Source organism: Petromyzon marinus, chromosome 61 (assembly GCF_048934315.1).
Source record: "Petromyzon marinus isolate PM22_M1 ecotype Great Lakes invasive population chromosome 61, UKy_Petmar_22M1.pri1.0, whole genome shotgun sequence".
Classification (NCBI taxonomy): domain Eukaryota; kingdom Metazoa; phylum Chordata; class Hyperoartia; order Petromyzontiformes; family Petromyzontidae; genus Petromyzon; species Petromyzon marinus.
Window position 1 is genome coordinate 2,166,611 of NC_133727.1, and position 14,938 is coordinate 2,181,548.

At 45.8% G+C, this 14,938-nt stretch overlaps 1 protein-coding gene across 1 annotated transcript; it reads right to left on the minus strand.

Annotated features, from left to right (window-relative positions):
• Nucleotides 1-1,171: 1,171 nt before the first annotated feature.
• On the minus strand, nucleotides 1,172-9,374 carry LOC116955698 (uncharacterized). Its single transcript, XM_076053385.1, has 9 exons — nucleotides 9,292-9,374; nucleotides 6,987-7,123; nucleotides 6,691-6,816; nucleotides 5,844-5,976; nucleotides 4,940-5,021; nucleotides 4,327-4,499; nucleotides 3,307-3,367; nucleotides 3,019-3,136; nucleotides 1,172-2,597 (listed from the first exon to the last, which is right to left on the minus strand). The coding sequence occupies exons 2-9, from the start codon at nucleotides 7,121-7,123 to the stop codon at nucleotides 1,172-1,174; spliced, it is 2,256 nt and encodes a 751-aa protein (XP_075909500.1). The 5' UTR covers nucleotides 9,292-9,374.
• Between the last annotated feature and the right edge of the window lie 5,564 nt (nucleotides 9,375-14,938).

Here is a 14,938-nt window from a genome sequence, read left to right on the forward strand (position 1 = left end):
CTTCTCACACAGCTTAAAGGTCGCGATCTGAGCGTGGCTTTTTCGCTCCAGCGCTGTCCTCCAGACAATCTCGTCCCTTCACCTGATGAAGTCCGCTTGTGTTGTGGCCGAAACGTCGTGAGAATTTTATTGTTATTTTATTTTATCAATTTATCATTTTATTCTCATTCTACCTGACTTTACCGAAAGAACCAAAGAAGATGAATCCTTGCAGTCACGAAAGCTTTAAATCAAAATTTAAGTCGTGAATTATACCGTGGGTGGCAAATATTTCTCGGTGGATAGCAAAGTATTGAGTGATACGTATGAAAATGGTCACGAAATTGTATTTTAATGGGTAAATGCATCACCATGAGCGTGCGTTTATCAAATTGGCATGCAGCTTCACCTTTCCCTTGTGTTAAGGAACTCGGGAAAGTTGTGAGTCGCAGCTGTGCCGTCTGAGCGGGTGACCAAGCAGCGCTACCATTGGCAGCAGCAGTGTCCAAAACCACGCGGTAGCCAAAGTCAGTATCAACAATACATTTATAAACATATTGCAAAAGCAACAACACACAATAACGATGTTAAGCACAATACCGTTCGTTAAGATCTATGTTATATGTAAAAGTAATTATTATAAAAAGTAATTATAAGTATAAATAACCCGGGCGCGCAATTAAGTTTATTATTATACAATACTTATCACAGTATTACAGGCAAATGTACAATATTCCATATTTATGAGTTTAACAATATATAGGAATAGGTTTTACCCTTTTAACTGGCACAAAAACCAACACCAATGGAGACTAGGCTCTAAGAAAAGCCGTCTCGGGTGTGGACCAATCAAATTCAAGGACACTGCATATTATCAGCGTTGTTTTTTTTGTTTGCATTTTGACTGCTTGTGTTGTGGTTATTGCAGACATGATGCCTTGAATAAAGGTGTCAGTTTTTGTGCCAGTTAAAACGGGTTAAACCTATTCCTATATCTTGTTACTGGCAAAGGTCTCATAATGAGTTTAACAATGTTTATCTTTTTTTTAATTGAACATCATCACATTTTATAACGGGTCTGAGGAATGTATCCCGTTGGTAAGTTAAGGACTTCCCCCGTACATATAATATAAATATTAATAATTACAAATAATTATGAAGTATAAAATGTATAAATAATCCTGGTACAAAATTAGTCCCTCTCCACGGTTCCCCCACAGCAGCAAAGGCGCCGGAGCGCGGTTCCAAAGCGGCGCAGCCACCCCCTCCTGCTGGGACGCGCGCGGCAATGGGACTCTGTGAGCTCCTCCCGCCTCTCCTCGTCGCTCTCCTCCTCCGGCCTCTCCTCGTCGCTCTCCTCCTCCGGCCTCTCCTCGTCGCTCTCCTCCTCCGGCCTCTCCTCGTCGCTCTCCTCGTCGCTCGCCCCCTCCTCCGTCTTCACCGTCGCTGGGGCATCGTCATCTCCCAGCGAGGCAACCCCATGGCTCCCCGAAGCCTCTCCCTCCGCCTTGATGGAGACGGCCGAACCCGCGGTATCCCGAGGCCGATCTGCTCCGAATTGGCTCTCTCCCACTCCCTCGATATGAGCATCCAATCCCTTGGCATCCAGAGATGGATCGTCCGCGCTGATTTCCATTGAGGCAATGGACTGGCTCTGATTGCTCTCACTCTCTCCCACTTCCTTGGCGTGCAGAGGCTGACCGCTCTTGGTGTAGGTTTTGAGTGAGGCAAGGGAATGGCATTCACTCGCTTCCGTTGCATCAATGGAATCGCCCTCGCACACTTCCAATGTATCAATGGATTCGCCCTCGCACACTCCCATTGTATCAATGGATTCGCCCTCGAACACTTCCAATGTATCAATGGAATCGCCCTCGCACACTCTCATTGTATCAATGGAATCGCCCTCGCACACTCCCATTGTATTAACGGATTCGCCCTTGTACACTCCCAATGTATCAATGGATTCGCCCTTGTACACTCCCATTGTATCAATGGATTCGCCCTTGTACACTCCCAATGTATCAATGGATTCGCCCTTGTACATTCCCATTGTATCAATGGATTCGCCCTTGTACACTCCCAATGTATCAATGGAATCGCCCTCGCACACTCCCATTGTATCAATGGAATCGCCCTCGGACACTTCCATTGTATCAAAGGAATCGTCCTCGGACACTTGCATTGTATCAAAGAAATCGCCCTCGCACACTTCCATTGAATCAAAGGAATCGCCCTCGCACACTTCCATTGTATCAACGGAATCGCTCTCGTCCACTTCCATTGCCTCAATGGAATCGCTCTCGTCCACTTCCATTGCCTCGATGGAATCGCCCTCGCACACCATTTCCATTGCCTTGATGGAATCGCCGTCCCTCATTTCCATTGCCTTTGTGCTCTCAATGTTGCTGCTGCTGCCGCTGCTCATGGTGCAATTAATTGAACAGGCACCACTGCAGCTCGTGAGGGAACCAAACATGGAAGATGAAAGTTGACCACAGTCAGGGTCAGCGTTGAACACTAGTGCCACATGATGCTCGGGTGCCGGTGCTGGGGTGGTGTTCATCCACGAGTGCTTGAGAGCACTCGCTGGCGTGCAGCGCGTGTCTGGGTTCCAGCTGCGGACAGAGAGACGAGTAGCCGTGAGACAGAGAGACAAGTAGCCATGAGGACATTCGGCATGAGGGGCGATTTCATCTTTGGCCTCGTTCGTGCGCAAAAAATGCGGTGCAGGTCTCCAATGGCATATCCGAGGCAAAAGACAATGATTTCATGTAATGACGGGATATGGGGTCGAACTAATATTAACTACAATGAAGATATAGAAGGCACAGAGAGGTCCTCCTGCAATTGTCCGTAGATCTGTGGGTCACGTTTTATCTGCCCAATGCATGGTGCCCTTACGTTTATAATAGCTCACGCTGCTTGAGGCAAGTGATGGGACCATGGCAAAGACGTGTACTGCTGGAAGGGCACATATTGAAACTGACTTGGGTTTGCTGAAGAAGTTGGCGGAAACTCAGCTGATGCGACACTTACCAAAGAATGGAGTTGATGAAGTCCAAGAACCCCAAGTCCCTGGACCCCAGAAACTGGTTGAGTGGGCAACGGTGAGTCTTGTGCTTGCGACATGCCCAGTTGAGCCTCCCACATACGTCTGTACCAGGGACAACCAAAACACGACGTGAGTGATTCAGATTATTATTATCGTTTAAAGCTGAAGCGTGTGTTGGAAAATCAATGTCTTTCACTTCGCTGTACAGTCGGCTGAGGGGTGTCACACTGCGACATCACAACTTTACGAATCACCGCGTGCAGTTTGCTCACCGAAATACTCGTGACATTTTGGCGAAGTGGTGAGCATCTCGCGCGGAGGTTTGCCCAGAATCTGAAAGCAGATGGAACATTTGTTGTTATGCTACTGGAGGGGTTAAGAAGATACTTCTTCATGTATTGGCTTGATGAGTACATCCTATTGATTAATTCATTAACTATTGAGGAATAAATTGAAGGCGTATAGAGTCGAGCTGTCTATAATGTCACGTGAGCTAAAAGTGGATTCCTGCTCAAATGAACATTGAGGAAGTGCTCATCTCCCGTTTGTAGTCGCCCTGAAACAGCAGTAGAAAAACAATCCACATTCCTGTGACAGGGATAGGTCCAGCCATATGACAACCACTGTTCACTTCCCAACATAGTGGTACCTAACACGTAGGCTTTCGCGATCAATAGTATTCATAATAAATGTTTTTGGGTGAGATCGCGTTATTTATAAATTTGTCGAAACCCTCCACCACCCGACATGGCCAATCAGTAAAAAAAGTGTCACGTTGACAAAAGACAAATAGTTCACTACCTTAGCCCACCGGTGTGTTGAAGAGTGAATCCACAACATTTACCATTTTTGAGTACGACGTTTTGCTGGTAATTACATCCAGCATCATCGGGCAATTTGGCAATTTAAAAAAACCTTTATTATGAATAGTTGTACTTATCTTATCAACCTGAGAGGGATGGTGAGGCGATTCAACCCTCAACCAGGATTTTAACTAATCTCACGTTTACAGCCCTGAGACAGTGGTAAATAAGATATCTACATTGCTGTGGCAGGGGTGGGTCCATCCATATGACAACCACTGTTGACTTCCCCCACGTAGTACTAATTTTATCAACCCCAGAGGGATGATGGGCATGGTAACTCTAAACCTTACATTGCCGGCCGGTCACTCTACCGCTGAGCCACCAACGCGAGCTCCAACTGCAACAACAACCCGTCAAAGGCACGGTGCCAATATCCACACACACGGCAGCTACACTGAGCGACTTCGTAGGCCGACGTCACGTTACCTCCGTGATGCCCACGATCTCGTGCAAGTCGCTGTAGCATGGCAGAAGCTGTTGCCCAGTGGACAGCTCTGCGAAGATGCAGCCGGCAGACCACATGTCGAGCGGCGTGCCAACCTGTAGGTTCAGCAGAACCTCGGGGGCCCGGTACCCTTGGGTAGAAACGAGGTGGTCGACTGCAGAGGAATGAGAAGGAAGGAGTCAATCATTCACCCTTTTACAGCTGTACATCACCCCCTGCAGTCAGCCACTTTTTAAATACATTAATTTAGCCAACTGGGATCAGGTTGAACATTTTCAAAATGCTACGGAGCCATGAACCCTGGTTCCTCAAAGTGCACTGTTTGTCTTCATCCAGATGTTGTTGCCACCACGAAATGGCAGCAGACACAGCGTGTGTGTGTGGTCCCGCAATCAAAAGCTACTTTGGGTCGCGTGAAATATTCAGGCAAGCCATGCGAGGGCATTGCCGGGTCAAGGTAGATGAGACCCCCGCTACCGCTATATGGCTAACATTTATTTTTAACCTGAGACACATTTCAGATAACACGTTCTGTCGGAAGATATAAAAGAACGTTAGTACACTTTGTATCAAGATACGTGAATTGTATATTACCCAGCTCATTCTCGAAGAAACTCAATCCGAAGTCAGCCAGCTTGATTGTCCCCATCTCGTGGTCTTTGACGAGGATGTTAGCCTAAATTAAAACATGAAAACAGCTGCACATTACATTCTGTATTTAACCAGATGAGAGCCCATTGAGATGATCACTGTCTGTGTGGATCTAAGGCTGAAAGTGTCCACACATTAGCTCTGTCCACGTGGCTGTAAGTGGAAGGGGGCGTAAAAACTCTCGTGACGATGATCCAACACGAACAGAATTTTTACATGAGGTTATCCATGACAAAGTTCGATAACTGTAAGACACTTCGCGTGAATATTGTAATGCTGTAAAACTTTACGGACAATAGGAAAAAGTGGGTTGGGTACAATCGTTTGTTGTGTGTCATACAGCTCCCAGGGATCATTGGAGCCACATGAATTAGGATTGTGGATAAGAGAAGCTCCACTGTGGTAGGTGGCTGTGACCAGAACTAAACTGGCTACCACGTGGCACTGGGGGGCCAGAGGTGCATAAGGGCATAGACTGCTTTAAAAATGAAGGCACAGCCCTGCAATTGCTTGGTAGGGCAATTGCTGGCAGAAGAGCCTCGACTGAACGTGGCTCTGGACAGCCGCCCTCGAGCGGGTGTTTGGCCAACGCTGCCATGCTGACTTGAAAAAGTGAGAGTACCCACATTTTACTCCACACATTCGACAGTGATGGACTCATTCGTATTGCACGGTGCACATAGGAGGGAGGGGGATGAGGGGGGGAAATTAGAAAACTTCCAACTGCCGCACCATGAGAGATCGAATCGAACCAGTGGCCTCTTGTTTTACAACCTCTGTGCTCTGATCATTCCACCGCGGCAGCGTCCCTCACTCGCGACTGCCGAGCACAATTCTCAACACTCACCGCCTTGATGTCTGCATGCACCACGCCTTTCTTCTTTAGGAACTTCAGACCTTTCAACACGGACCGGGCGTAGCGCCGGACATTGGCCAGAGGCAAGGCTCCATTCTTAAACACCTCCCAAAGGCTCCCCTTGCTAAAAACAGCACACACAGCACAGAGTGCCATGTAGTCGCATACACAGCCTCGCTTGCAAAGTCGCTGGCACATCGCGTACACGCACGACGAGGAGTGAAACTCCATGAGGGGGAGGAAAGGCATTGGAGCTGTAGTGATGCCATGCGCACTCGGTGATGGTTTAAATGGCTTAACGATACAGGGCGATGACCACAACGTGCTGCGCAGCAGGAGGATTGGCCCTTCCACGGCTGTGCGCTTTTTTTTCCATCTACGTAACCCTGCAGGCAGCCATATTTTAAAGTAAATTTTGCCAACTTGGTCGGGTTAGTTTTTGGTGACAATATTCAGAACATTACTGAAGTCCATGACCCTGGTCACAGTGTGCTTTATTCTCTTTACAAGTTGTTGCCACGAGACGGCAGCAGCCATGTCGCGTGTGTGATCCCGCGTACAGAACCTACATTCCGTCGCACGAAATATCGAGACTCTACCACAAGAGGGCATTGCCGGGTCCTCAGAATAGACAGGACCGGCTGTGAAAGGATCAGCGAGACTGGACTGTCACCACGTGCTTAGTAACCCATAGATGAATGCCAACTCTGAGATCACAACAAAGCAACGCCACGTGGCTTTGTCGATGATCGAGCATGAGGCTCAAGCAGGTGTCAAGCTAGTATTCGTACACAGCCTGTCAACGCGACGGTGTCGGTGGACTCGGTGTTATCCTTACCTCATGTACTCAAGGACCAAGAAATGTTCGAATTCGATGACAAAATCTTCCTCGAACCGGATGATGCTGCTGTTCTTCAGCTGCTTCAGGAAGACGGCCTCACGGTACTTGTTCTGCTTTGTCAAACTGCGCAAAGACATAAACACGAGTTAAAAATAAAACGTCGTCTACGCTGTTATCAGTTAAATCAAAGCCTTATCGTGTGCCTTCCTGGTGGAGGCACGCGTGTTAGTGTTGCGGCGACACACAAGAGTTTCTGAATGCAAGTCGTCGCACGGATCGCCACTCGGTCTCACCAAACAGTCTTGTCGGACACCTTCAGTGCAACCTCCTTCATTTCCTTGAGGTCGAAACACCTGAACACTTGACCATAGGATCCCTCACCCAACATGTTCAAGACCTCGTAGCGATTCTTGATGATCTCGGGCGCCATCTGGTCACGGGAGAGGGGTGCAGAAGAGCATGCAATCAGCGAGTGCAGGTAGCGGTCCGGATGGTTGCCAGTTGACTCTCGTTCCACAGAGTGCTATGGAGAGACTGCAAGGTCCCTATGAAAGCAACGTGGAATTTATGCAACTTTCTTCAATGCCACATTGAGGTTTGTGAGCATTTGTGTGGAGCAAAGAAACACTGATGACATCAATTAACCAGCGCTCAACCAAGTGCTCTCCCCACCTCAACTGACCTGCCAAGGGATCATGGCAGATGGTCAGGAATGATGACGGAGCAGCAATTAATTAAGAAAACGCTTCCAAGAGGGCGTCTACCGGGGGAGATGGAGCGTTGCATCAGATGGCGTGCAGACGTGAGGTGGATTTTATTGCATGTCTGGAATGTGAGAGATGGTGGAGGATTCTGGGGGGCTTAATCCAGCTGCGGATCGATCATGGCTGATCATGGTGATGTTTTTATTAGAACAAGGTGAAGGTGCTGCCTTGCAATTTGTTGCTCATGCCACTGCTGGTGCAAAGACCTGGACCAGAGTGAGCTCTGGAGAGCGTCTCCTCTGTAATTTCACTCTGGTTCTCTCATTTTTATCTATTCTGGCCTCTCCCTTCATCTCTGTCTCTTGTCTATCTCCTGCCTCTCATCTCCCGATGTATCTATCTTTCATCATTTTTTATCTCAATAGATCTCTAAATCGTATCTGTCTCTTATCGAACCACCCTGCGTCTCTATTTTCATCTCCTTTCTGTCATACCACTGTATATCTTTCTCTTGTCTGTACCTCTTATCTACTCATGTCTCTCTAATTGCATCTCTTTTCATCGCAATAGATCTCTGTCGCGTGTCTATATCTCAGCTAATCTCTGTGCGCCTCTGCATCTCACCAGATGTCTATCTCGTTTGTATCCCTTAGCTCATTTCCGTAAGTCTTTTTCTCTTGTTTGCATCACCTGTTTCATATCCCTTCATCCGTTTTCTCATCTGCATCTCCTCTCATCTCCCTGAGTCTGTCTTTTTTTTCCTTATCCCCTTCTCATTGCGTATCTTCCTCTTGTCTCTCTCTCACCTATTGCTTTTATTTGATTTCATCTCGTGTTATTGCACTGTCTTGCACATCGCTAATGTATTATATAATCACGTATATTCACATCTCTTAGACTTATTTTATACTGTTTTTTTCGGTAAAGTCACGTAGGTAAAAAATCAATGAAATAAAATAAATGAAAACAACTAAATTTAGTTCTTTTCATTTTTACCAAAAAAACCAAAGAGTATGAATCCTTGCACTCATGAAAGCTTCAAATCTAGACCTATTTTACTCGCTCTATATCTCTCATATTGCGATATATCTCTTATTCCAATGTTCCTACCTCGACCAATATCTCCTATGTACATCTCCCATTCCCCTCTTGCTTGTATCTCTATTCTATATGACTCTATCTCAAAATCAAAATGTATTGCTTGCTCCATCTCAAACCATTATCTCCACCATCACAAGAACTCAAGAGTTGGTTTAACACGAACCTGCTACAGCACTCATAGTTAACACCAAAACCCCACTCACCTATTATGTCTACGCAGCGGTTGCGCACACGCGATACACACGCGTGTGAAATACACACGAACATACGATGGACATTAACGTGAGCCGCTACTTACAGTAATATTAACATTATTCTTGGTTCTTTCGGTAAAGTCACGTAGAAGGGAAACAATGAAATAATAAAAATATATAACAATAAAATTCTCACGACGTTTCGACTGCAACACAAGCAATCATCATCAGTTGGGAAAACCACAACAAGAAATTTTGAAAAAATCGAGAGATATAGATCAAATTTTCTTGCTGTGGTTTTCACACCTGATGATGATTGCTTGTGTTGCAGTCGAAACTTCGTGAGAATTTAATTGTTTTATATTTTTATTATTTTATTGTTTCCTTTCTACGTGGTGACTTTACCGAAAGAACCAAGAATATGAATCCCTGCAGTCACGAAAGCTTTAAATCTAAATTTAATATTAACATTGTTTACCCTTAGAAGAGACAGCTCGCCATCCACGAAAATATTTTGTTGTTGAATTTCGTTTTTTAATTACGTTTAGTACAGCTCTATGCAGCAGACGTGAACGTAAGTAAATAATTAAGTTTATTACCTTTGCAAGTCGAAATATTCGTCTTAAAGTTCGACAAAGACGCTCTAGAATCGCTGAGCTCCGACGCGCGCGTGCTCCCTCCGTTGTCCAATTCGTATGTCGTCACAGTGACGTCGCGGTGACGCATCAGCCAGCTAAAGCTCCGCCCCCACCGGAAGCGGCTTCCGCCTCCCTCTGAAGCCCCGCCCCCTTTTTTCTCCCCGCCCCCTGAGCGCGTGGTTCATGGCGGACACAGCCAGCAGCAGGAGGCACTTGGGGCCTGCTCCACCCTCCTCATACTCCGACCTCCTCACTCATCCCCCTACCTCCTCATCCTACCTCCTCACTCATCCTCATCCTTTCACCTCCCTCTGGGCCTCTCCTCACCCTCCCTCCTCATCCTCCCTACAACACAACCCTCCTCCATGCAACACAACCCTCCTCATCCTCCCTGCAACACAACCCTCCTCATCCTCCCTCCGAGCTTCCTCAACAACCCTCATCCTTCTAATATCTCCTCCTCAACCCTCGTCGTCTCTCGCCTCGTCCTGCTGAGCGTCACCCACCCTGCAGCCGCTACAGTAGCAGCAGCAGCAGCCGCCGGGTGCTGGGGCCTAGGAAAGTGAGGATAAGGTTAGCATCACCATCACCACCACGATCCTCTCTCTTACGTCACCTCCATCACCCTCATCAGATCGACGATGGTTATCTACGTCGTCATCATCATCATCATCATCTCGGCCTGGTAATTCTCGTTAGAATAGTCACTGTTTTGACCATCATCTTGAACCACCACCATCCTCGCCATCACTAACGTCACTTCAACCATCATCACCATCACTAACATTACCTCAACAATCATCACCATCACGAACATCACCTCAACAATCATCGCCATCACTAACATCACCAACACTAACATCACCTCAAACATGATCATCATCACTAACATCATCACCATCACTAACATCACCTCAACCATCAGCCATCACTAACATCACCTCAACAACATCACCATCACTTACGTCACCTCAAGCATCATCACCATCACTAACGTCACCTCAAACATCATCACCATCACTAACATTACCGCAACCATCATCACCATCACTAACATCACCTCAACCATCATCACCATCACTAACATTACCTCAACCATCTTGACCATCACTAACATCACCTCAACAACGATCACTAACGTCACCTCAACCATCATCACCATCACTAGCATGACCTCAACCATCATCACCATCACTAATATCACCTCAACAACCATCACCGTCACTAACGTCACCTCAACAACCGTCACTAACGTCACCTCAATCATAACCATCATTAACGTCACCTCAACCATCATCACCATCACTAACATTACCTCAACAACATCACCATCACTAACGTCACCTCAACAACCATCACCGTCACTAACGTCACCTCAACAATCATCACCGTCACTAACGTCATCTCAACAACATCACTATCACTAACGTCACCTCAACAATCATCACCATCACTAACATCACCTCAACCATCATCACCATCACTAACGTTACCTCAACCATCATCACCATCACTAACGTCACCTCAACAACCATCACCATCACTAACGTCACCTCAACAATCATCACCATCACTAACGTCACCTCAACAATCATCACCATCACTAACGTCACCTCAACCATCATCACCATCACTAACATTACCTCAACAACATCACTATCACTAACGTCACCTCAACCATCATCACCATCACTAACATCACCTCAACCATCATCACCATCACTAACATCACCTCTACAACATCATCACCATCACTAACGTCACCTCAACAATCATCACCAACACTAACGTCACCTCAACCATCATCACCATCACTAACATCACCTCAGCCATCATCACCATCACTAACGTCACCTCAGCAACCACCATCACTAACATCACCTCAACAACATCACCATCACTAACGTCACCTCAACAACATCACCAACACTAACGTCACCTCAACAATCATCACTATCACTAACATCACCTCAATCGTCATCACAATCACTAACATCACCTCAACAATCATCACTATCACTAACGTCACCTCAACCATCATCACCATCACTAACATCACCTCAACAATCACTATCACTATCGTCACGTCAACAATCATCACCATCGCTAACGTCACCTCAGCAACCACCATCACTAACATCAACCTCAACAATATCACCATCACTAACGTCACCTCAACAATCATCACCATCACTAACATTACCTCAACAACATCACCAACACTAACATCACCTCAACCATCATCACCATCACTAACATCACCTCAACCATCATCACCATCACTAACATCACCTCAGCCATCACCACCATCACTATCGTCACCTCAACAATCATCACCATCACTAACGTCACATCAACCATCACCATCACTAACATTACTTCCACAACATCACCATCACTTACGTCACCTCAACCATCATCATCAGTAACGTCACCTCAACAACATCACTATCACTAACGTCACCTCAACCATCATCACCATCACTAACATCACCTCAACAATCACCATCACTAACGCCACGTCAACAATCATCACCATCGCTAACGTCACCTCAGCAACCACCATCACTAACATTACCTCAACAACATCACCATCTCTTACGTCACCTCAACCATCATCATCAGTAACGTCACCTCAACCATCATCATCACTAACGTCACTTCAACCATCATCACCATCACTAACATCACCTCAACCATCATGACCATCACTAACGTCACCTCAACCATCATCACCATCACTAACGTCACCTCAACCATCATCACCATCACTAGCATGACCTCAACCATCATCAAGCATCACTAACATCACCTCAACAACCATCACCGTCACTAACGTCACCTCAACAATCATCACCATCATTAACGTCACCTCAACCATCATCACCATCACTAACATCACCTCAACCATCATCACCATCACTAACATTACCTCAATAACATCACTATCACTAACGTCACCTCAACCATCATCACCATCACTAACATCACCTCAACAATCACCATCACTAACGTTACGTCAACAATCATCACCGTCGCTAACGTCACCTCACCAACCATCATCACCAACATCACCGCAAAAATATCACCATCACTAACGTCACCTCAACAATCATCACCATCACTAACAATTACCTCAACAACATCACCAACACTAACATCACCTCAACCATCATCACCATCACTAACATCACCTCAACCATCATCACCATCATTAACATCACCTCAGCCATCATCACCATCACTAACGTCACCTCAACAATCATCACCATCACTAACGTCACCTCAACCATCTCCATCACTAACATTACCTCAACAACATCACTATCACTAACGTCACCTCAACCATCATCACCATCACTAACATCACCTCAACAATCACTATCACTATCGTCACGTCAACAATCATCACCATCGCTAACGTCACCTCAGCAACCACCATCACTAACATCACCTCAACAATATCACCATCACTAACGTCACCTCAACAATCATCACCATCACTAACATTACCTCAACAACATCACCAACACTAACATCACCTCAACCATCATCACCATCACTAACATCACCTCAACCATCATCACCATCACTAACATCACCTCAGCCATCACCACCATCACTATCGTCACCTCAACAATCATCACCATCACTAACGTCACATCAACCATCACCATCACTAACATTACTTCCACAACATCACCATCACTTACGTCACCTCAACCATCATCATCAGTAACGTCACCTCAACAACATCACTATCACTAACGTCACCTCAACCATCATCACCATCACTAACATCACCTCAACAATCACCATCACTAACGCCACGTCAACAATCATCACCATCGCTAACGTCACCTCAGCAACCACCATCACTAACATTACCTCAACAACATCACCATCTCTTACGTCACCTCAACCATCATCATCAGTAACGTCACCTCAACCATCATCATCACTAACGTCACTTCAACCATCATCACCATCACTAACATCACCTCAACCATCATGACCATCACTAACGTCACCTCAACCATCATCACCATCACTAACGTCACCTCAACCATCATCACCATCACTAGCATGACCTCAACCATCATCACCATCACTAACATCACCTCAACAACCATCACCGTCACTAACGTCACCTCAACAATCATCACCATCATTAACGTCACCTCAACCATCATCACCATCACTAACATCACCTCAACCATCATCACCATCACTAACATCACCTCAACAACATCACTATCACTAACGTCACCTCAACCATCATCACCATCACTAACATCACCTCAACAATCACCATCACTAACGTTACGTCAACAATCATCACCGTCGCTAACGTCACCTCACCAACCATCATCACCAACATCACCGCAAAAATATCACCATCACTAACGTCACCTCAACAATCATCACCATCACTAACAATTACCTCAACAACATCACCAACACTAACATCACCTCAACCATCATCACCATCACTAACATCACCTCAACCATCATCACCATCACTAACATCACCTCAGCCATCATCACCATCACTAACGTCACCTCAACAATCATCACCATCACTAACGTCACCTCAACCATCTCCATCACTAACATTACCTCAACAACATCACTATCACTAACGTCACCTCAACCATCATCACCATCACTAACGTCACCTCAGCAACCACCATCACTAACATCACCTCAACAACATCACCATCACTAACGTCACCTCAACAATCATCACCATCACTAACATCGCCTCAACCGTCATCACCATCACTAACATCACCTCAACCATGATCATCACTAACATCACCTCAACCATCATCACCATCATTAACATTACCTCAACATCACCATCACTAACATCACCTCAACCATCATCACCAACACTAACGTCACCTCAACAATCATCACCATCATTAACGTCACCTCAACCATCATCACCATCACTAACATTACCTCAACAACATCACCATCACTAACGTCACCTCAACAACCATCACCGTCACTAACGTCACCTCAACAACATCACTATCACTAACGTCACCTCAACCATCATCACCATCACTAACATCACCTCAACAATCACCATCACTAACGTTACGTCAACAATCATCACCGTCGCTAACGTCACCTCACCAACCATCATCACTAACATCACCTCAAAAATATCACCATCACTAACGTCACCTCAACAATCATCACCATCACTAACATTACCTCAACAACATCACCAACACTAACATAACCTCAACCATCATCACCATCACTAACATCACCTCAACCATCATCACCATCACTAACATCACCTCAGCCATCATCACCATCACTAACGTCACCTCAACAATCATCACCATCACTAACGTCACATCAACCATCATCACCATCACTAACATTACCTCAACAACATCACCATCACTTACGTCACCTCAACCATCATCATCACTAACGTCACCTCAACCATCATCATCACTAACGTCACTTCAACCATCATCACCATCACTAACGTCACCTCAACCATCTCCATCACTAACATTACCTCAACAACATCACTATCACTAACGTCACCTCAACCATCATCACCATCACTAACGTCACC